The sequence below is a fragment of the Letharia columbiana genome, assembly GCF_014066305.1.
Source record: "Letharia columbiana isolate WasteWater2 chromosome Unknown Sc0000003_s0, whole genome shotgun sequence".
Lineage (NCBI taxonomy): Eukaryota > Fungi > Ascomycota > Lecanoromycetes > Lecanorales > Parmeliaceae > Letharia > Letharia columbiana.
Genome location: NW_023501039.1, coordinates 526,696 through 549,187, shown reverse-complemented (window position 1 = coordinate 549,187; position 22,492 = coordinate 526,696). Strand labels below are relative to the sequence as shown.

Here is a 22,492-nt window from a genome sequence, read left to right as displayed (position 1 = left end):
AGCACACGCGAGTACTGTACATGATCATCGCACAATTACTGGCATCATGAAATTTGTTGTTGGGAAATTAGTCTTTTTTTGCGTCTAATGATGTTGGATGAAAGGCTTTGCAGGGTCTACGCTCTATCACGTTTCTCGTTTACTTCAATTCAAATCTTCAATATGCTCCAATCCATCCTCTCTCGTCATCACTCTGCAAAGCCTTTTCTATGGCACGGTAAGAAAGCAGTCATAGTCACAATCACATGTCATCACACCTTCCCTTGTACCGCCTGTACAGGATATAAATCGCCATCCTTGATCTTCTTTGCTGTCGCTCGTAGATTCAAACGTTCCTCTTTCGTCAAGGGTACCTCGCTGCCGCGTCTCGATTCCCTGGAACCCTTCGTTTCGACCAATGAGGCGTTTTCGCCATCTTCATTGGCAAATTCGTAGGACCTGAGTTCGACGTTTTTCCAACCGGTACCTTAGTAGTTGTTAGCCTCGTCCTCCCATCATCTACCCAGCGTCCATACGTACCCATGGCCTTGTCGAAGTCCGACTGCGCACATTTCGGAGTCAGCGTTGTAGTTCAAGGCAAAACTCAGACTCGCAAGACAAGTCTCGGGAGTAGGAAGAGACGTTTGCTCCCGAAATATGTCTTGCAACTCAGAACTCGGCATTGAAAAGGGAGGAATTACTCCGGAATGTACGAAGTTACGAACTCAGTCTTCGGTAAAGTAGTGAAGGAAGCCACCATGGGTAACAACCACAATCTCGGCTTCCGGCCTAGCCTTCAACCATTGTCTCGCCTCCCTCGCTCTCTTCTCAACAGCACTCGCGGAGGGTGCCCCCTTCCCAGTCGCACACTTCTGGGAGAGCGATGACGGACATGCCCTTCTCTATCCGGGGTTTGAAGCCGTACAAGGCGGTGTAGATAGTTCGACGGAGGGGCGAGGCGACTATGGCACCGATTGATTGATAGTAGGGGGAGTCTTGGGCGAATTTATGGCATTGTTCTTCCCCGAATGGAGTCAGGGATGGGTCCGGTAAACTGTGATTAGCCACGGAGAGGTTGTGATAGCCTGTTGAGTCAGCCAAGGAGACTTACGCCCTATGTGGTCTTGGAGTCTTACCCTGAGCGTGCCTGACGCAGTGGATTACGGGTGCCATACCGATGGAGTCGTCAGCAGAGTGTGTCGAAGAAATCTTCACTGTCCTTTCGCAGCTGCCAAAACTGTTTTCGAGCGATACACTTTATAGTTTTGCCGCAGAGTAACGATATTTGTACGGGAAGATCAATGTAAACGAATGCCAGCAGTAGGTTTCCATAAACAGGCAAAAAATGTCGAAAGAAACAACGCAGGGTAAGTAAGCTGCACGCTTGGTAGTAGAATAATCCCCGAAGTCGGCCGGAGATAGCACTGGCAAATATTCGGCAGCGCCTGCCCAGGGGTCTTTTCCACCTGCTCCTTCACCAAATCACTTCGCTCCTTTAGCTTTGGCTGAAATGAGAAGCTTGATCAGCGATGCTGTTGCCATTTTCAGGTTACAACCTGCCGGAGGAATATTGGCCAGCGTAGGCCGAAATCAATACCACTCCTACAATATCCCCATTATCAAGACCATAGACGACGAAACCCATGTCAAGATCAAACTTGGTATTGGTAAGTCAGTCGAATTACGGTAGGCGAACTCGTCACATCTAAACATGAACGCTTTATAGCCTTGCTGATACCTTTGCAGCATTCGCTATCCTCCCAGGCCAGAAAGTAATAGCCCCATCATCATCTTCCTGAGGCGCGGCATTCCTACGCCGACGCAGTGTGAATCTCATCTCAAAGATCTCGCCGTTGGCGCAAATGCCACTGCTGTTGAGATAAATTATAGGCTCTCGACACAGAATGGCTATCCACTTCCTATACATATGGTCGGTACTTTGGATGCTTTACGGAAAGACGTGGAGTTAAATGCAATGTCTAGGTACTCGCAGGTTATGATTGGACTCGAGCGAACCTTGCCCGCGGTATTCATACAGGTTATAAAGGACTGAGGATGACCACCAAACCCTCGAAGATCGGTGTATGCGGCGAGCTGGCTGGGGGAAGCCTAGCTACGATGCTGGCTCTGACAGAGTGCTTCTATACGCCTGCAGAGCTAGAGCCCCAAGGCATCAGCGCTCTGGCAGTCGGAAACCCAATCCTTGATTGGACTGCGTTGACCCCAAGCTTTGCGAGACGAAACGCTCCCCAAGCAGGAATCTTCCGCAAAGTTCGTGGTTTTCCCGGAGGCGCTAACAATGGGTCTCTTTCTGTCAATGGCCTCTGCGATATCCGAGACGCTTTCTTCTCGAAAGCAGAAAGATATTTCGACCCATTTGCAAGTCCGCTGCTGTTTTTCCGCACACCGAGTTCTGAGATCCCGAACCAGGCTGCTACATCTACTGAAGAAAGCCTTCTCAACGGTGGTCCGGAGGGTGAGAATTTTCTCTTACCGATTGCCAAGAAGCGTCTTTCGGCTCGCAAATATCCACCAGCGGGCTCGAACCTGCTGTTACCTTGGACAAGAGTGGGGTTAGGGAAGGATTGCGAGTTCAAGGATCAAGGGGTAGACCTCGTTGAACTGATGCGAAAAAGCTTCAGACGCTCGGAAGTCGAAAGGACAGCCGATGCGAAGCCCATTGTTAGAAGGAATTTTGAGGTTGAGGAAAGGGAGGGCATTGGGTTGTGGGACGAGAAGCATATGCTTGAGATTGGGCAGTGGTTCGGTGAAAAACTAAGAAAGCCGTGATCGACGGTTGAGCGAAAAGGACCAAACTACTATACATTGACCCGCCGTGATCAGACAAGACCTGGCAGATTTGGGGTTATATAAACTTGTCTGCTTGCAGAGGGCGCCCACAAGCTTTGCAAGCATGGGTGGAGTAGCTCAACTCCTTCCACTTGGCAACCAAGGCTGCTGAAAGTCGTCATTGCTTCGACAATAGATTCAGACTTGGACCATGATGGTGATATCTGAAGCTATTTGCCACACCTTTGCATCACGATTTCCACAGACTCAAGTCTCGGTCAGCCGAAGCTTATGGCTTTAGTAGATACGTGCTTGTCTTAAAGGGCTATGGATTCAAAGCATGGCAACAAGATATTCTCTGCTCCAACGGAGTGGGACATTTGATGAAAAATCGGTCTCGGGCAGTATTCAGATAGGGCAAAGGTGCTTCTCCAAGTTGATGCTTGACAGGAATCTATGGGCTTGACCTGCAATTTTGACGAACGATACGGCCATTTGACACACCACCTGCAACTCGAGGTACATTCGAAATGCGCAATGCTCGCCTCGCGCTCTCTGGCATCCCATTTCATTGTCACCTCCTACCCCATGATACCCCCAAGAACGACCTCCTTCCGGGTCGTTGTCGCGCCTTGCTCTCCACCGGAACGATCCTCCTCCGGGTCATGATGAGCTTCGCTGTATGGATCTGGGCAGCGCGACCAATCTCCACCCTTCCACTGAGTACAAACGCCTAGCAACTCAGTTAGCGTTGTGTATGAGGAATCGTCCAATCTCTCGTAGTGTCATACCAAGCAGTCCAATCCCTCGGGGCTTCGAATGTGGTAAAGCTCTTCGTCGTGATATCGCTCAGCCGATCGATTACTTCGTCGCGACACTGGTAGATAGCAGGTTCCCCGTCAATGTGTGAGAGGAGAGGAGTGCTTGGAAGGCTGCGCACGTCCATGTCCAGCCCTAGTGACCTGGTCATGAGTCGCCATTGGTCGGAGGATCTGTCACCTGAATGGATCCGTTCAAAGCGAATTCGGTGGTTTGGTCCATGGTGGTTGTACGCGTTGGAAGGGGATGACGGGAGTTGCAGATCAATGGAGAAGCATGCCTGGCCACTTGTGTTGGATCTCAACAAAGCGAAAGCAGCAGCAGCAATGAGCCGACGGCATGCATAGATGCAAAAGGAGAATCCTTGGACACAACGTTCTCACGATGGACCGGTCTTTGTTCAAGAAAAAGTGGAGAGGCCCAAATTGGACGTCATGTGCAGAGGATATCCGCCATTTGATATATCGAAAAGAAGCAGTGAACGCAAAGAAATCTCTCGCAAGGTATGGAATTCGAACCCATGCATCTATCGATACCAGAGCCTTGATCTGGCGCCTTAGACCACTCGGCCAACCTTTTATTGTTGTGGGGTTCCTGTTGACAGCTATGACTCACCGTGTAGAATCAATGAAACTGTTGCTACACCATCGCTATACATACCCATGGTCGTTCCGCTAGAAACAACGAGCAAAAACAAACAATAACATCTGCAAGGTGTAAAATTTGAACTCACGCATTTTTCGATAGTGGATCTTGAATCCACCGCCTTAGACCACTCGGCCAACCTTGCGGTCTAATTGTTAACGAAATCCTATCACTACCTGTGGCTCACTGACCTGGTAAAAGTAAGAGGATGCAGCAAAATTCATGCATAGAGGGGATTTCAGATCCTCGAAACCCAACAGGAGAAAGCTCCCTCTCTGTTCATTTTCGCGTTGTCAACCAAAGCACATCGGCTCTTCTGGTCAAAAAGTCTTGAATATAGAAGACTACGCCCATGGGCATCTATTTTTGCAGGTAGGATGACAATCACTTGAGAGACTTTATGACCATTGTCGCTTTTTCTCACAGGGCGCCCGATATGTAGATCTTCAACAACTGCAGTCAGATTTGTCGCCCTCTATGCATGACTTTTGCTGCATCCCCAGAAGTCTTAGCTACATGACTCTACTGAGCAGACGTCTGATCTACAATCATGGCATACTCTCTCCGAGCTTTGCTTCTACTTTACTCCATCTCAGAGATCTCTTTCACCGTCTCTGAAACGCCTGTGTCAAAGGTCATCATCCCTTTATGGATGAAGATCCAAAGCTCATCTGCTCCCATCTACCTGCCGATGTATTCCTCCCACTGCCGTGCCCTGCGGAAGCTTCTTCCGCACAATGATAATATTAACCCTGTCCGGAATCCCCGCTGGACCGCGTTTCACTTCCGCCAGACCTCTTTCGATGCTCCCAATCGCATGTAAGCGCCTACACTACCAGTCAACCTACATCTTCCAACAACATGCAGCCATCCATCAGTCAGTCACGCAGATGGAGCCGGAAACCGTAAATTACCATAACGTCCAGCCATTGTCTGCCCCGAAGCTCTCGTTCAGCACCCTCGTGAGGTAGTCGATCAGGTGATCGACGTCGCGACTTGGCTGGAGGAGGATGCAGGGAGGGCTTGCTGGGATCTGGGCATCGGAAATGCGCAGGCCGGGGTGGTTCGCGATCCTCCACGATGCGGTCGAGTAGCCATTGTTCGAGCCCGGTCGTTCGAGGCGGAGGAGTCGGCCGTCCATGATGAAGGTCCTTGGGAATTGTTCGGAACCTAATTACTCTGGGTAGTTTGGGTTCGCAGGAAGGCTTACGCGAGATGTAAGTGCTGCAAACCGCTGGCAAAAATCGCCGCCGGGTGGGTTTTGAGCTTAGAATGCATGTACAGCCCGGACTCGCCGCAGACACGGTTCACCTGCATGTTGACACCCGACCTCGCAGATACACAATCCCAGATGCGGTTAGTGACACTTTGCTTTGAATGTGTGCGCCCACTCTAATCGTTGTATTCCAAATGCACTTGTGAGACCTATATTACAGAGAAGCGCTGGCACCAAGGACCGATGACTTGCAACATAAGCGATTTCTCCCGAACATGATACTGCCTCCTATACAAGACGATACATACACATCCCTACCTTCATCGCTGGGCCAGCACTCCAGCGGTAGTGTCTCTGCCGTCAGGTTTTTAGCCATGCCAGAGCCGCATTGAGTGCCATTCTGCCTGTCTCCGTTCGCACTATTCAAGTCAGGTTCAGAACTCGATATTCCGTCCTGAAAGGACTGCTTGAATGATCCAGGAGAGGATGGAACAAATCAGTCAGCTAATCCGAAGTGACGCAGAGCACCTACCTTCCCACGCCCTGCACGCCGAAGCCGAATCGTCGTACCAACCGCACATAAAGTCTGACAGATTAGAAGAAACGACATCATTTGGACCTGCAATGGCGTTAGACCCCATATCCGGCGCAACGGTAGGCCAGATGCTTCAATCTAAGTTCATTTCGTCAGACTCGAAGACGCGGCTGTCGTGCCCTTTCCCGAGGCTCACATCCATCTCGTCTTCGGCGCTATGAAGAATTACATCTTTAACTCTGTCCTTGTAATCGACGGGTTGGTTCTTGTGTCGACGTATTGCACACAGTGTATAACATCCCTGCTATCCAGGTAGGGTTTCCCGTGGGTCCTACCAATGAGGAATCTGAAAGGGACGGATGATTTGTGACCCTTTGTCTTCGAATTCGTAATTAATAACTCTTTCCATTCGATTCCTGCATCTCTATTTCACTGGCGACAGGCCTCATCAATCAGGTACCATTTCATTGGGCCCAGGTCAGCAAGAGATTGAATTCACTCCTTGAGGTAAGCCATGTCGTCTGCATATGATGTGTCAAACAGGCAAGGTGCCCAAAAAAAGTTTGCATTCGAAAGGGTACAAATCCTTAATAAATCGACGGAATCAATGCCAACAAGGAGTTGTCCTGCTGCTTGATCCTCCAATCCGAAGGAATCCTAACCGCGAAAGACGAGACAGACTTTCTGGATATGATACCCCAACTCGACGTCAGAAACAAGAAAATTGCGGGTGGGGAAGGTGTCGCTCAGCATCCCGTTAGTCCCGCGATCACAAAGTTGATGAGCAACACCCTCTTCTGATCCACACGCACCTCTCAGACTTCCCCGGAACACTTACGCACTCCGTGTGCCTCAGTCCCGCAGCTTCGCGCACGGCATCGGTAGCGATTGCGGTTCCCCAACAAGCGAAAACGGAACCAGGCTTTCGACTTTTCGAGAGGTGAATTGGCCGAAGAGGTGGTGGGTGCGCGAAGCAGGCTCCGGTTCAGGCTTCAGGGGTTGCGCTGTCGAGGATGGTGTGCTGCATGGTTCCCTGACGAGCAGTGTTGATGTCGTTTTCACGGACTCGATTAGTTGGTGTTGATAAACTGGGTCGTAGGGCTGAGGGTTAAGGGAACCGAGTCGTGTCACCAAGGAGCTTCGAGCCAGCGTTCGCCTTTTGGAGTTTGCTTTCACTTCTTTAAGGAGTACAGAGCTTGCGAAGGATTTTTGATTATTGATACAGATACCGGGGTCACAGTGATATTGGTACTAGTACCATGGATCATTGGTGCTCGGTGAACAGCTGCCTGTGCCAACCTATCTCGTGCCATATTTACAAGTTTAGATCTTTCCAATCCAATAGTTCTTCACATACGCAGAAGTATGTACATCCCCCAGCACCGATGCAAACGCTCTCGTTGCCTTCACAACCACCTTGACTGCATCGGAACTGTGACGCGCTCCGAGCGCCACAGGCAGCTCACTATTGCTATAGTCGTTGAAGTATTCATGGGTGGCCTCCTCCAATCGATCCCAGATGAACGCTCGATCTTTTCTAAAACGCTTCTCGTTGTTAAGCAGTGCGACCCACTTGTCTTCGTCATCGGAGTCGTCCAGGCCATCGTACTTGCCCATGATTTTGTGGTCGAAACGCGAGTTGAGCTTGTTCACGACGTCTTGAGAAGCTTCTATGCCGCGGAGATAGATCTCTGCGGCCCGTTTGAGGGCTATAACGCAGACCAGATCTTCTCCGTGGGTCTTGACAAAATGAGTGAAGGTGTTGCTCATGCACCACAGTAGCGGCAAGCTTGTGAGCGGGCGAGTCGATGCTAGCTCGAAGTCCGCCACGACTGATCCCTCGAGCGAGCGGTCGAAGTCGTGGTCGAATAATCCAGTCTGTGCAGAAACTGAGGGAGCGGGTTGGTCGGGATTTGAGGCCAGCTGGTCTGCTTGTGTTATCGGGCCTTCCGTTGCTGAAAGCGATTCGACTTGTGAGATCGGAGGTGCGCCTGCGAGCGCGAGCAGGCTGTCGTCTTCCGCTGTGATACCCTCGACGTAGAGTGCCTGGCCTTGATCTTGGAGCTTGCGTTCTCCTGAGCCACGCCATCGAGTTAGCCGCAAGACCTTGTCGTTCGAGAGGGATGAGGTTACCTTGGCGAGGGAATAGTCCCGCAGGTCCAAAATCCATCCTCGCCCTCAAAGCCTTCTCGTTTGCTCTGAACCACCAATGGAGCAGGCGCAAGCGTTGCTGATCCGCTTTGTGCCTCAATTGCCTCTTGTTCTTGACGCCAGCCAGTGCATACTCGATATTGGTGTTTATGGCCCGTTGCTTCTTTGATGGAAGCGCATCGAATACGTTGTCGTCTACGATCATGTCAAAGATGTGTTGTTTGTTTGGTGGGTGTGTGGCGCTATCTTCGTCCCAGCAGCTAGGGTGAGTGAACGGCGAAAGCTCTTCGGGGCGAGTGGTGTGTGATTTGAAGTGGCGTGAGAGCGCAGCTCTTGAGCCATGTTTCTTGTCGCAAACGATACATTGGAAATGCTTATGGACGCCAGCGTCCAAGGATCGGAGGGCAACACTGTTCTTGCGGGTGACGGAGCGGGTGGTGACAGGAGGACAGGTGGATTGGGTAGGTGCCATTGCAAAGACAGAGATCGATGATCAAGATTGAGAGAGTATTACAATGTAGACCAGCTACAGCCGAGAGAAGATGATATAAGAAATGGAAAGCAGGGGAGCTGAAGATAGAAGTTTGATGTGATTAGGGGAGTGTGTGTGGTGTAGAAAGACAAAACGAGGTAACAGAGGAAGCACACGGTGCAATGAGACAGGAAGGTATACTTGTAGAGGTGGACAATAAGGCACGAAAGAGCCAATGGCTCCCATTGTCAAATTCGAGCATGCTATTGTTCTATTGCTAGTCAAATCGCTTCCTATTGATGAAATTGTAATCAAACCCTGTGAAGTGAATTCGAAAAAGGAACGGATGTAAGAAACCTGACTGGTCCACAAATACATCGATTGCCTATCAATAATGCATCAGAATGTGAGTATATTTATAGTAATGTTTTTGAGAAGGTTTCGTACTCATGAAACTGTTGAAGCTATCCCCGTGTTCTGCTTCAGTCTTCCAGGAAGCGCCACGGCGCTAGAGACCCGCGTGCCAAGGGATGATGCCTTGGCAAAGCTTAGCTAATCGTTGCCCCGCCATGCCCGAGTAAACACATGGCTAGGGCGGCCAATCTCTTCTCCATGTACAAGCGTTGTTGGCCGTCCCACCTACCTTACTTCCATACTCTCTATATCGTACCCACATTCGTCTATATACAAGCATCTCCATCCACGAAGACTTTACGACATCTACTTCACAATTTGAGCATTGAGCATTGATACCCCCAACTGCGCCATCTGTTTACTTTCTCCAAAGTTCCTCGCCAGTCCTTTGTCCTACTGTCCAAATTCTTCGCCGCAGCGAACTCATATATCAATCCCCTAAGCGTCACACTGGGAACCACTCCTTCGAACCTCATTGCAAACCAACCCAGTCAAACACGCATCCACTCGCCCTACGGACCATCCTTCCACCGCTTGCTAGCCTCCCGCCCACCTTCCAAGCAACGAATTCCCGCTTCCACCAATCCTCACCGCACCCCCGTATCTCAAAGCAGCCTCTCTCTCGGACGCCACGGCCTAGAGAAACCCTCCGCCTCAGTCCCACCTCCCAGCCTCCGGCTTCCTCGCCGAACCCCCAAACCTACCACTTCTCCGCATCCAAGTTCCGTCGAACCGCCTGATCGAGACACCCGCCATCATGGTCCAACGTAACATTGTCGTCGCCATCATCATCATCGTCCTCTTTGTCGTTCTCGCCGCCGTCGGCTACGGCATCTACGCCATTCAGAACCAGCTCTCCATGGGGGGCAGGGGGAGGAGGGAACTGGACGAAGAGGAGTGATGAAGGCTTGATGGGGGCTGGATCGCTGCCCCCATCAAGGCCGATAGGGGATTGAGGATTGGGAAGGGGTATGGCAGACGTCATGGAGCTGTATAGACTTGAGGATGATTTTCGAATTGTGCATAGCGATAGCAGAAGTATTTTTAAGCATATAGGAAGGACGATACTGTACGCGTCTGCTTGGACGCAGGGTTCGGATATAGCGGAATGGAATTGTCCACCAAAGTGGGCAGAATTGGCACATGTTAGATACATTACAATAATGCTCAAACTGGAAATGGGTATATACCTAATGCAAGCAAATACACAACCAATTCCAAAATGCCTGTCGCCCTTGCAGTTCATGCCGAAACTTGCACCGGATCCTGCAGCTCATTATTCATCACCCTCACAACATTATCGACGCCCCATATCCATTGCCTCCCTCAGCCCCATCAACACCCTCCCACCTTCCCCATCCATATCCCCAGCCCCACCTCCATCCCTCAAATTCGGATCCAGCATGCCTTTATCCATGCCCAGCTGCTGTTGCTGCTCAGAAATGTCGTCATCGCCCGGCGCATCGGCCAGATCTTCATCTTCGTCAGAGGCCTGATCCTGCTCATTATGCGGCTGCTGGTGATCGTCGCGTTGAAATGGGGGAGGATATGGATGGGTGCCATTTATGTGGTTGGTGTTGGGGTTTGGGGGTGTGGCGGCTGCCCATGGTGAAGGCGGAGGTAAGGGGTTTTGCACAGAGCGTTGATGGGCGATTCGTGTCCGCCAACGCGAGAGCAGTGCTTCGTAATTTGGAAGATCGGGGAGATGTTTTGTCGTTTCACGGGAAATGGGAAGGGAAGATACGCCAAAACGGGTGTATTCGATGGAGTGGTTGTAGGGATTTCTCTGGGCCTGTTGAAAGCGGAGGTGCTGGATTTCTTGGTCGGCCAACTCGAGGAAGCGCTTGGTTTCTTTGTTTTTCTCTTGCTCACGAGCCAATGCTTTTGCGCATTCTGTACGCCATGATTCTTGCCTTTGTTTCTCTGGAAGGGCTTTCCATGTCTCGTAGACGCTTGTAAGATGCTGGTAGTATTTCTCCTCCAATTCTCCTATGCTTTCGGAATTTTGTGAGTGCCCATTGGTTCCATTGGGCTGGAAGATCTGATTTGGAAAGTGATGTGACTTGCCCTGTCGCTGCCAATCCTTCAATTTGGACCCAAGCCATTCACGTAAGAGGTCATGATAGATTGGTTTGGGCGCCTCAACGGACCACGAAAATCGGTCCGGTACTGCTGATGCGGCAAGCAGTGTGTGAGGTGCGGAGAGGCATTGCAGGCATAGCTCAGGAAACGAAAGGCTAAAGAAGTTGAAATCGAAAGGCGAAGGAGGATGTGCGCGCATGCTACACATAGACTAGATCAGCGTATACTTCTTGCAACAAGTTGAAATTCAGCATACTTAGCAGCTTTCACACTACCCAATACCTCCTGCAAAGCCAACTCAGCCGCTCGCGCTCGGTCTCGCTCTTCCAGCGCATCCTGCTTGTGGATCATCTCTTCTTTTACGGATATTCTCCTCCTCGAAGGTTTTCTTCCAAAAGTCGGTTCAATATCTCGAGACACAGGCGGTAGATCGTTGATCACGCCTGTTGATTGCCAATTCGGTCTATTCAAGACCGTCCTCATCGGCGCGCCGTCAGAACTTTGGACGTTGGCAAACCCACTTTGAGTGGAGGGCGAGCGCTGGTCGCGGAAGGGTGTAGGTTTCGAGCTCGAAGGTGTAGAGCCCTCTCTCTTCCCAGCCGATGCACGCGCCTGCCGTCGAGTGACATTGCCTCTCATCCTTCGGATCTCCTCAATGTTGTGTAGATCATCCGGGGGTTTTGCATTCTTGTCTTTAATGTACAGATCTAGATGGCGTCCGAGAGAAGATGATGTAAAGGCTTGATGGCAATAGGGGCATTCTTTGTCTTTGGCCGCTGGGGTCTTGCTGGCGGAGGAGCCAGGGGTTGCTATAGAACCGTCTGCCATCTCCCATCGGCGGCACGGAATTTGCTGTACTCTCGCTAGGCACCTTCCGATCGAATCGCACTACAAACATAAAAATTGCCACGTTCACAGATCGTTCAGGCGTGTACAAGTATGTTTTTGGAAGCTCCGAAAGCACTCCCAAGCGCCGCTCGATGACCTGATATTGGTATGTCGACCAAACTAGTCCTGAGCTGAGAACAGCCCTAAGTTGCCTCTTTCCTTTTGAGCCTCGAACAGTTGGATGGACTTGACTACTTGAATAAATGCATCGAGGCGTACTTGAGAGACACTTCGATACAGACGCTGACACTGACCAATCGCTATTGACGACTTATCCTTGCTACTAAGAATTTGCCTTGAAAATATATCAAACAAGACTCTTTTTCTAATGTACGGGCATGAGGATCCATTCAGAGGATGATGAGATGTAATATCTATTACAGATGGCTGGATCGAGTATCTTTGGACTCAGCAATAGCTCCTCCAACGTACTCTGAAAGAGCAAGCACTTTCTCCTCTTGTAACCTGCGCCCGACGAGCTGCACTGCAACATGGGCGCCATGATATAATTCAGGGTCGTAGTCTTCCTGTATATCTCTATCTTGCTCACTGACTGGCTTGAAGCTCTTATTCACCATATCGACCTTCTTATCGACATTCGTCACAGGTATGACGCAGGACGTGTAATCAAGAGTATTGTAAATGTTCGAGTCTGGTGTATTGATTCGGAGTCAGTATTACGTGCGTGAGGGAACATCAAGCGATGGAACATGCTCCAAGAGCAAGGACTCGCAAGACTTGTCTCAAGACTCCAAAGGAGAAAATGTGGACTCGGAAAATACGTACAGCCATAGTATTTGTATCGATCAGGCCTCGCAGCCGCAAAAGGTGCTAGAGGTGCTATTATAGCATCGACTGGTCGACCTGTGCTGGTCGAGCGTGCAGTACTGTTCCAATACTCCATATATTCTTTCTGGTATTCACGCTTGGCGATGTTGTTCGCCGAAATCTTGCTCGCACTTGCCTCCTCACGCCTTTTGCGGTACATGCCAGAAATCTGAGACACCATCGGCTCTCCTGAAAGTCCCAATGCATTGTGGATGTCTGTGCCACCATCGTAAGTCCACGAGCTAGTGATAATGTCAAAGCCGCGTTTGTGGGACGGAGGATGCCATTCAATGACCTGCTCTACATTAGATTATGGTGATTGATGCCTCTTTGCTGTTGGGATTACCTCATGTCCAAGCTTTTGGAGAGTGTCCACAACCATGTCGAGGGCTCTTTGTACCGGAGGGTGAGGCGTAACAGCGCCATCGTGCTTAAGGATGCCAAATGACAACTTAGAAGAGCTTATGAGGTCTAAAGTCTGGGTTTCCTGATCTTGCCGCCATGGGAGCTCGTTGCATAATGGATCGTGCAACCAAGGTTGTTGACTCAAAAGGGATTTGACCATTAGCCTCAAGGACGCCACAGAATGCGATAGAGGTCCCACGACTGAAAGTACAGAGTTTTGCCCGTCCATACTGTTCGCCATACCTCTGTAGGATTTCAGAGTCAGCATCTCTTCTAGGATCAAATTCGAGTGGTGGAACAAGTCCCGGCAGTGCTGTACTCGTGCGATAATTTTTACATCTCGGAATGCAGTACCAATCGACAAGGAATGGCTCGGAAAAAATAACTCACTCATATGGCATGCGGCCTGCGGATGGACGAAGGCCAAAGAGTCCATTGAACGCTGCGGGTATGCGTATGCTTCCCCCAATATCAGTTCCGAAGCCTACAGGCGAACCTTTAAGTGCAATGAGAGCACCCTCCCCTCCAGAGCTTCCACCGCAAGTCAGATTGCGATTTTTTGGATTCGTTGTATACCCAATGATGTTATTGACCGTTTCACCTGCCATGAGGGAGTGAGGCACTGCCGTTTTGCAGTAGAGCACCGCTCCTAACGAGCGCAACTCCTTCACCATTTCGCTTTCGAACACCTTCTCTTTGCCTGTGCCCTTCTTGCCTTCGAAGGTGTTGATCCAGCCTGTATAGCCCATCGTGGTCTCTACGCCCTTGACGTGAAACTGATCCTTCAAGCTAATAGGCAGTCCGTGCAATGGGCCGATCGGTGCCTTGTGCTGCGCGTAATATGCATCGAGCTGTTTAGCATCCTCAATGGCTGCCTCGAAAAAGGTCTCATGCAGGCAATTCGTCAATTGGTGTGCAAGGCTGGCCCGGTGACAAAAGGCTGTTGTTACTTCCTCTGCCGTCCAGATCCCCAGAGACGTCTTTTCAACAATGTCGACGGCATCTGTCTCGGTAATTTCAATCTCCTCGGTGGACAGAAACTTGCAGATGAAAGGGCCTGTTACATCTTGCTGCTCTGCAATTGAAGGGATCGAAGAAAGCTGCCACTTTTCTGGTATTGACCCATTGATTGCAGCGAGTTTGGCCTTGGCCAGATGTTGCCATGTTGACGTCTCGGTCGCCATCGATAAGCACGTAGTTAGTAATCGAGCAAGTCGGAGTATTGAATATCGGCTGAGAAAAGATTTGTTGTTGACCACTTTGAATTTTAAATGCTTCGAGCAAAACAATGACGCGCATTTCTTAAAGTCAGGTGTGGGGTCAAGCTTATCTTCCAGGCTAAAGTTTGTCGCCTTCCATTTTGGTACTTTAGAGGTACTTTACTTGAAGGCGCAAGTCCTATTACCGCAAGTTGAAGGCTGGTAGCATCTCAGGCTTTTCAATCTTTCATTTGGCGCATGTTCAGGTTGATTCTCTTATTCGACATCCAACCTCGCCACGCTTCGTAGGGGTCTTCGCCGACGCTGGTTGTGCTCTCATCATCCGCGATGGCGGGCCAGTCACGCAATGATACTGGGCAACTGTTACCAATGACTTGAGGCACGCCGTGCCAAGCAAACCGAGCTGGTCCGCTCATAACGACGGCGTCTCCTGAGTGCAAGCGTACACCAACACATTTCGGCTCCTCGCCCTTTTCAGTTTCGAGCCCAACAATAAAAATGCCATCACAGCCAAAGCTGATGCTCACCAGCTCATTATCAGACTCCTCACTCACATCACGATGCACGCTGAGGGTATCTCCCGGAGCGTATACATTCAAGATTGCCGCTTCTGGCCTCATATCAGGAAACAGATGGTGAAAAAAAGCTGCTATATCTTCCGGAAAAGATGGAGCATTCTCAGCCGGGTACTTCTTTTCTGTCCAATTGTATTGACCGCCTAGGGTCATCCAACGTAGCTTTCGATTGAGAAATTGCGACACAGTTAGAGCCTTATGGCTTGTGTGATCAATCGGGGGGAAAAGTTCAGGAGACACAGGAGACATAGTGAAGAATGAAGCATTGCCAACATTTGAAAGGCCGGTCTTCCTCGGGTTGGTAGCTTGATATGGAAGTAGATGATGTAAATGTACATTCGTCTGGTGTCTTGGATCTGCTAGATCCCTATGTAGTAATTTGGATAGAAGATCTTGCTGGGCATGTTCGGGTACTAAAGCTGGTAATATGAGCAGTCCTGATTTGTCAACAACGAACGAGACGTCCTCCAAGGGTATAGTTGTCATGGCTCACCTGGTACAGCTTTGGGTTCATAAATCGGCACGTCCACACTAGGCGCCACGCCCTTATGATCTTCAGCGAGTCTAAGGTGGGAACACGCAGCATCTATTGAGAATAACGGCACAATGCCAACTTTTTGGGCTCTGCATTGCTGTTCACCACTCAAGCCCCGGCGAAAGTCAAGGATCGAAGGATCTGATTGAATGGCCTCAAGCGTGAGCTTCTGGTATTTTTTGTAAATACTCTTGATAGACTGTGGTGGGCTATCACGAGCATCAAGGCTATTGATCATCATAGTCGATTTTCCATCTAGTGGTACCTGGGAAATTGTGATAGGTAGATGAAGGCTTTAGACACAGGATTTTCCCAACTCCGCGAAAACTTTTGGTCCGTCGCTAGCGCGTAATCCCTGTCTGTGTTTACTTTACGAAATGCCGAGGGGGCACACTGACACAGCACCAACAAGTACACTTCATTCAGCGTCTACTAACCAACAGCTCTTTCATGCACATAGATTCGGTCGCTCTCTGAAGATCTTCGCACCCGATTACTCACCATTGACGGCGAGAGACCATCAGGATACACAACGGCGCTGCCAGCCCCAGGCAAGATGGAGAACTACCAGAAAATCGAGAAGATTGGGGAGGGTGAGCAAAGAGCTTTCCCCTTCTTCTGGCTCGCACAGCCTAAAACCGCTTGGGACCACATGTATCATGAACCTGCCAAGTACAGGTGCTAATTGATCCTTTGACAGGAACCTACGGTGTCGTCTACAAAGCTCGCGACCTTACACATCCTACCCGCATCGTGGCGCTGAAGAAGATTCGCCTTGAGGCCGAGGATGAAGGTGTGCCAAGTACTGCCATTCGCGAAATATCGTTGTTGAAGGAGATGAATGATCCAAACATCGTCCGCTTGCTTAACATCGTGCACGCCGATGGCCAGAAGCTGTACCTGGTCTTCGAATACCTAGATCTTGATCTGAAAAAATACATGGAAGCACTTCCAATTAGTGATGGGGGCAAGGCAAAGGCATTCCCAGAAGGCTCAGGGCCGGACCTTGGGAGGTTGGGTCTCGGTGAAGCGATGGTCAAAAAGTTTATGAGCCAGCTCATCGAGGGCGTGAGATACTGTCATAGTCATCGAGTGCTACATCGGGACCTGAAGCCTCAGAACTTGCTTATTGACCGAGACGGAAATTTGAAGCTCGCCGATTTTGGACTGGCACGCGCATTCGGCGTGCCATTGCGCACATATACACACGAGGTAGGCCAGCGAGAATGCCTGCACGAAGTTTCCAATACTGATCTACGCTTGTGCAGGTGGTTACTCTGTGGTACCGATCACCCGAGATACTTCTCGGTGGTCGTCAGTACTCAACTGGTGTCGATATGTGGTCTGTTGGCTGTATATTTGCGGAGATGTGCACGCGAAGGCCGTTGTTCCCTGGCGACTCTGAGATCGATGAGATATTCAAAATATTCCGGTGGGTGTTCTTTGCATTGATCTGCATTCTAAACACTCAATACTTACATCTACTAGACTTCTAGGGACTCCTACTGACCAAGATTGGCCTGGTGTGACTTCCTTCCCTGACTTCAAGCCATCATTCCCAAAGTGGTCCCGAGACCCATCAAGAGCCCTCGTTAATGGATTGGACGACAACGGACTTGACCTTCTCGATGCTATGCTCGTCTACGATCCAGCCGGCCGTATCTCTGCAAAGCAGGCTTGCACTCATCCCTATTTTGAGGCTGGAAGCTCTGCATACTCCGGCAGAGGGAGGGGCACCAATGGGTTTCACTGATAAAAGCCGGCGTATTGGTGAGGCCTAGGGATATTTCCATGTTTAGTCCCCCTAAGCATGCTTACCGACCGTGATCGGTTGGCATTTATGAGAATATGGCGCTATGCATTTGCAGGCTTATCGAGAACATGACGGCATCTTTATGAAAGGCAAGCGTGTTGAATGTCTTTACATTGCTTTGCTATGTATGATATCGGTGCAGCTCGTTGGAAACTAGCAGTGTTGGCTTTGCACGTCGGGCTAGAGTAGGCTTAGGATAGATTATTTTCTTAATCTACGTCTTGGTGAATCTGATGTCGTTTCCTAACATCATGCCTAACTTGGTTCGTTTCTGAATCACCAAGGCGTCCAACCCGGCACTCTTTCTGCCCTTCGTATCTTGATTCTCTCAGGCCAGAATCGTCTTGACTTGGTGACGCTGTCGGTAGAACACAGTGCATGTAAGAAGATGATGATTGTGACGATCCCAATAGCGACGTATGAGACGGTGAGGTTCCTGCTCTTGGGGTCGCTGGTAAATTGATGTGAACCGTTTCCCGTAGCCACCAACGAGAGAAGCTTTAAGACAACCTTGATATGAGGCCAATAGCCGCCTTCCTGTCCTAAATCAGACATTAAAAATCAAGAATTAGAAAGTGTGTTTCGAGTATAAACTCATATAACCGTATTAAGAATATTGAACGGCTTTATAGATCATTTCCCCGTATGTATCGCCAAGAGCTTTTATCAAAGTCTGACTGCTCAACAAGTATAGACCGGCGCCGCTGACACGTAATTTTTTGGCTAGAGTCTCCGCATCGTGTTGGCTGAGTTCTGGATCACTGATTATGAATACGTTGATAAGGAACTCTCGGACTTGTTGAGCTGTTGCTTTAGGGCTGGGAGCATCAGGCAGCGCTCCCATGAGTGTTTGTGGTGAGGTTATGACATAGTTGAATGATTGGGTCGATGAACTTCGGGAGAGGGTTGAAAGGGGTATGTCCGTTCCTATTCGAAGGTGTCAATAAGACAAGAAAGTTATATAATGGAGATATACTCACATTTGCACCTTGGAATGGGGATTCCCTGCTGCAAAGCGGTGCGTGGTATATGAAGATCACTTGAGAAGTGGACAGAGATACTCATAGAGGATTGAGGTTCGGCGGTTCGTTTCACCGAGACAAAGTTCAATTGATTCCAGATGCTGATCCACTAAGCTTTTGTCACCAGCTCGGCTACATACCACCCGGGTGACAGAAAAGCCTGGACACTAACCTGAATTAAGCTAGGAGATCAAGGGCCGTCCCACATACATTTTCATACCCAAATTTCCCCCTCTTACCTAGTTCATTTAGACAGTGATGGACAAATGACAGGCTATTAATGGAGAAACATGGTATTTGCGCATAGAAATTTGGTAGGGGAAGGCCGTAATCTCCATTTACTTAGGGTCCAGGCTTTTCTGTCACCCGGGTGATACGGAAGTATCTTTTAGTGGCTCAATTTCCTCGTGCGCATTTGCATGCATCATGCTTGCCCTGACTCTACCTAAGGCCTCCCACTAGCAACCCTGTGAATTGCACAGTGGGGACGAGTAGCAAAACTGCCAAGCCAAGATTCACGGGCTCCTTTTCCTCTGCCGATGAGGGTATTGTGTACAGAGCCAACGAACACAGCCTTTTCCAAAGGCAATAATAGGTAACCATCAATATGCAAGCTCAGCCTTGTGTCAGTCGCTGGATGAAACGGGGTTCCGCTAGACGTTGGCCTGCAGATCGGCTCATGCAGGCTTGAGGCAAAGATTATGTACCTACTGGATCCGGCGCTGCTACCAACTACCTTACCTAGAACCCTCTGCTAGGGGCGCTTTGAGCCGCATGAATCTTCAGCCCTTGGGCTTTAGCCCGCTGACATGTAGAAGCTTCTTGTTGATTCCGATGTCTCCCAGCATTGGTGAGAGCCTTGATGCGGACTCCCCTTCAGCAGCCTTGACTTCCACTTCCGCCGCATCTATTTTACGAAGCAGCCGCGGAGTCTATAGAAATCTAATACGTTCCTGAACCAATAAGGTCTTTTGCTTCCCTCGCACACTGACACTATGAGTGCACCCGGCGAGGCCGCTGACTTTGAGAATCCCCAGCCAGCACCACAGTCCGTACAGGAGTCTCCTGTCAAAGTAAGGAAGCAGCTGCCCCAGAGGGGCGTGGACGAGTTCTGGCAGAAGGTACGCACCTCTCATCTTGTACATACATCAAGCTCATCGCTCGCAACCAGTTTACCACAAAGTTCCCTGGCAAGGTACACAGCATCCTGCCAGCTGATATCTACGCCAAAACCAAAGCCTCCAAGAATACCAAGGGCGTTGTGAACGGTCAGATCGCTGTGAAGTCTTACGATCAAGCAGATGCGGAATGCAAACATGCTGTAGAGAAGATAGCGAAGGAGTGTCGACGTGTGAACCACAAATACCGAGATCCTCATTTCGATATCGAGTTTGACCTGAAGCGGAATCGAAGAGACTGCTTGGATGCTCTGGGTGAGGTTCCAGACAAGACTTATCCCAAATCAGTGAAACGAATTCCCGTTAGCATTCTACATCCTTGTTCTACTTCTACAGCCATCCAATTCCTAACATGTCTCAGGATATCTTCGAAAATCCTGTGTTCTTTGAAGAGGGTGCTACCGCTAGCGATGTTCGTCAAGGATTCAACGGCGACTGCTGGTTCCTATCTGCATTGTGTGCTCTTTGCAACAAGAAAGACTTGGTCAACAATGTATGCGTTGCTAGAGACGAAGAGGTGGGCGTATACGGTTTTGTGTTCCACCGAGGTAAGTGCAAATCACTCTCGTCTCGCAGTGAGGAGGCTAAGTTATCTCAGATGGGGAGTGGATTCAAACCATAATTGACGACAAACTCTACCTGATCGCCTCCGATTGGTGGGAAAGTTCAGACGAGGAAAAGCGAGTCTTCTGGATCGTCAGTATGTCATACTTTCCGAGGCATTTGTTCCCCATTCATGCTGTCTTACGAGTCATCAGACATGTCTCGCGTCTCAAAATTCCTCCCGAAAGAGTAACGCTGACTCTGAGATCATCAAGACAGAGGTGATGCAGAGAAAAGGTATCGAAAAGTGAACCAAACCGGTTCCAAAGCTCTCTACTTCGCACAGTGTAGTAGCGAGAATGAGACATGGCTACCATTGCTGGAAAAGGCATTTGCCAAAGCTCATGGAGACTACAGTGCTATAGACGGCGGCTTTACAGGGTAAGTATAGTCCCTCGACCTGACTGAACTGAATTGCTGACATCATCCAGCGAAGCTATCGAGGACCTGACTGGGGGCGTAACTACCGAACTCTTCACAACGGACGTTCTCAATAAGGATAAATTTTGGGAGGAAATCATGAAAGTAAACGAGGAGTTCTTATTCAGCTGTGCTGCGGGCACCTTCGACAAATGGCAAGGATCAGATTTAGCATCTTCGTATGGCGCAAGAGAGAACATCGTACGCATGCACGCGTATTCGATCATGGAAGCTAGAGAGATCAAAGGCAATAGACTGTTGAAAGTGCGAAACCCCTGGGGCGAGGGTGAATGGAGAGGTGCCTGGAGCGACGGTTCGGAACAATGGACTCCGGAATGGATGGAGTTGTTGAATCACAGGTTTGGCGATGATGGACAGTTCTGGATTTCCTACGAGGACCTTCTACGCGAATATTCGAGCTTTGATAGAACTCGACTCTTTGGGCCGGATTGGCAGATCACGCAGCAGTGGACCTCGGTCGACATTCCTTGGAGTGCAGACTACAACAAGACCAAATTCAGCGTTACGCTCACAAAGCGAAGCCCTGTTGTAATTGTCCTATCTCAGTTGGATGATCGCTACTACAAAGGATTGCAAGGGCAGTACACGTTCGAGTTACATTTCAGATTGGACAAAGATGGCGAGCAGGACTACATCGTTCGCAGCCATGGTAATTACTCCATGAGTCGCTCGGTCAGCACAGATTTAGAATTGGACCCCGGTACCTATTCTGTGCTCATGAAGATTACTGCTCGCCGCTATCAGGATGATGATACCCCCGAGGACATCATCAGAAAGAATGTCAAATTGAGGCAGAATAAACTGATTCAAACAGGACTTGCCTATGATCTTGCTCATGCCAAAGGAGAGATCCGAGAGACCGAGGCTGAAAAGCAAGAGCGCCAGAAGGGAGAGTCGAAGAGAAAAGCTGCGGAGAAGAAAAAGCAATGTGCGATGAAACGCGAAGACATGCTCAAGAACTGGCAACATGGAAAGCGGGAGAGGGCCAGAGAGAAGCGCCACGCTAAGAAAAGAGAAGAGTATGAGCGCAAGAAGGCCGAAAAACGTAGAGGATCTCGGCGGGCTGAAGGGACTGTTGCTGGTGATGCCACTGCTGTTCAAACTGATCAAACTATTGCCCCTGAAGCTGTCAACGTTACAACGACGGCCCCAGGAGTCGAAACCGAGCTCGAGAAGCAATCCGCAGCCGGTGCAATAGAAGACAAGACTGGCGAGCCGACTCTGGACCAAGCTCCCTTGCCGAAACCTCCGTCCGAAGCCAAAGCTGATGAGTCCAAGCCTACTAATGGAGCTCCACTTGGAACCATAGCCGAGGAATCTAAGCCCACCAACGGGACTTTGGCAGAGGATAACTCTGTCACTCCTAAGAATGAAGAGAAGGATGCAGCCACGTCGACCGAAGATTCTGCTGCCCAAAAGTCCCGACAATTCGAAGCGGCACTGAAATCAATCCCCTCCGTCACGGTCAATGGGGCCCCCACTCCTATTAGTGAAGCTCCTGCCCCATCCGTCGCTGCCCCTTCCAGTCTTGCGCCGATCGATGACTACCAATACGACTCTGACGCCTCCTTTGAAAGTTCCATCGACAGTGTCCTTGACTTCCCCACCCAAGTGGACGACGCTGCAGAAGAAGATGACCCTTCTCCAATGGACGGTGCGGATGACAATACAGAATTTGAGAATGATCCTTGGAACGCAGTGTGCGTGGTGGGTTTGCGGGTTTTTTTCAAAGATGGAGCGTGCTCTATCGAGACCGTTAGGCCGAGGCAGGAGGAAGAGAGTTTGGATCTGGATGATGCGAGTAAGGGAGCTAGTGGAGAGGTGGAGAGTGATGGAAAATAAGGTCAAAGGATTAGATCGAGGAAGAGGAAGAGAAACTGA

The 22,492-nt window shown here is 49.8% G+C and overlaps 10 protein-coding genes and 2 non-coding genes across 12 annotated transcripts; 3 read left to right on the top strand and 9 right to left on the bottom strand.

Moving 5' to 3' along the window:
* Positions 1-251: 251 nt before the first annotated feature.
* Positions 252-523, bottom strand: HO173_001635 (uncharacterized protein; the record flags this gene model as incomplete). Its single annotated transcript, XM_037303572.1, has 2 exons — positions 252-466; positions 520-523. 2 exons carry the CDS (start codon positions 521-523, stop codon positions 252-254), a joined length of 219 nt encoding a protein of 72 aa, XP_037169294.1.
* A 284-nt stretch (positions 524-807) lies between these two features.
* HO173_001634 (uncharacterized protein) lies at positions 808-1,152 on the bottom strand (the record flags this gene model as incomplete). The annotated part of the gene is made up of 2 exons (XM_037303571.1): positions 808-1,064; positions 1,116-1,152. The coding sequence occupies 2 exons, from the start codon at positions 1,150-1,152 to the stop codon at positions 808-810; spliced, it is 294 nt and encodes a 97-aa protein (XP_037169293.1).
* A 337-nt stretch (positions 1,153-1,489) lies between these two features.
* Positions 1,490-2,769, top strand: HO173_001633 (uncharacterized protein; the record flags this gene model as incomplete). Its single annotated transcript, XM_037303570.1, has 3 exons — positions 1,490-1,665; positions 1,726-1,909; positions 1,963-2,769. 3 exons carry the CDS (start codon positions 1,490-1,492, stop codon positions 2,767-2,769), a joined length of 1,167 nt encoding a protein of 388 aa, XP_037169292.1.
* Positions 2,770-4,085: 1,316 nt separating this feature from the next.
* Positions 4,086-4,172, bottom strand: HO173_001632. Its single transcript has one exon. It is a non-coding gene; the product is annotated as a tRNA-Leu (tRNA).
* Positions 4,173-4,296: 124 nt separating this feature from the next.
* Positions 4,297-4,378, bottom strand: HO173_001631. The gene has a single exon. It is a non-coding gene; the product is annotated as a tRNA-Leu (tRNA).
* Positions 4,379-5,143: 765 nt separating this feature from the next.
* Positions 5,144-5,374, bottom strand: HO173_001630 (uncharacterized protein; the record flags this gene model as incomplete). The annotated part of the gene is made up of 1 exon (XM_037303569.1): positions 5,144-5,374. The coding sequence occupies one exon, from the start codon at positions 5,372-5,374 to the stop codon at positions 5,144-5,146; it is 231 nt and encodes a 76-aa protein (XP_037169291.1).
* A 1,933-nt stretch (positions 5,375-7,307) lies between these two features.
* HO173_001629 (uncharacterized protein) lies at positions 7,308-8,607 on the bottom strand (the record flags this gene model as incomplete). The annotated part of the gene is made up of 2 exons (XM_037303568.1): positions 7,308-8,059; positions 8,118-8,607. The coding sequence occupies 2 exons, from the start codon at positions 8,605-8,607 to the stop codon at positions 7,308-7,310; spliced, it is 1,242 nt and encodes a 413-aa protein (XP_037169290.1).
* Positions 8,608-10,318: 1,711 nt separating this feature from the next.
* On the bottom strand, positions 10,319-11,931 carry HO173_001628 (uncharacterized protein; the record flags this gene model as incomplete). The annotated part of the gene is made up of 2 exons (XM_037303567.1): positions 10,319-11,303; positions 11,360-11,931. The coding sequence occupies 2 exons, from the start codon at positions 11,929-11,931 to the stop codon at positions 10,319-10,321; spliced, it is 1,557 nt and encodes a 518-aa protein (XP_037169289.1).
* Positions 11,932-12,368: 437 nt separating this feature from the next.
* Positions 12,369-14,408, bottom strand: HO173_001627 (uncharacterized protein; the record flags this gene model as incomplete). Its single annotated transcript, XM_037303566.1, has 4 exons — positions 12,369-12,643; positions 12,778-13,114; positions 13,166-13,469; positions 13,615-14,408. The coding sequence occupies 4 exons, from the start codon at positions 14,406-14,408 to the stop codon at positions 12,369-12,371; spliced, it is 1,710 nt and encodes a 569-aa protein (XP_037169288.1).
* Positions 14,409-14,662: 254 nt separating this feature from the next.
* On the bottom strand, positions 14,663-15,795 carry HO173_001626 (uncharacterized protein; the record flags this gene model as incomplete). Its single annotated transcript, XM_037303565.1, has 2 exons — positions 14,663-15,456; positions 15,513-15,795. 2 exons carry the CDS (start codon positions 15,793-15,795, stop codon positions 14,663-14,665), a joined length of 1,077 nt encoding a protein of 358 aa, XP_037169287.1.
* Positions 15,796-16,110: 315 nt separating this feature from the next.
* Positions 16,111-17,307, top strand: HO173_001625 (uncharacterized protein; the record flags this gene model as incomplete). Its single annotated transcript, XM_037303564.1, has 4 exons — positions 16,111-16,147; positions 16,255-16,766; positions 16,823-16,986; positions 17,043-17,307. 4 exons carry the CDS (start codon positions 16,111-16,113, stop codon positions 17,305-17,307), a joined length of 978 nt encoding a protein of 325 aa, XP_037169286.1.
* Positions 17,308-19,384: 2,077 nt separating this feature from the next.
* Positions 19,385-22,453, top strand: HO173_001624 (uncharacterized protein; the record flags this gene model as incomplete). The annotated part of the gene is made up of 6 exons (XM_037303563.1): positions 19,385-19,510; positions 19,561-19,869; positions 19,929-20,115; positions 20,166-20,267; positions 20,386-20,551; positions 20,602-22,453. 6 exons carry the CDS (start codon positions 19,385-19,387, stop codon positions 22,451-22,453), a joined length of 2,742 nt encoding a protein of 913 aa, XP_037169285.1.
* Positions 22,454-22,492: the final 39 nt, after the last annotated feature.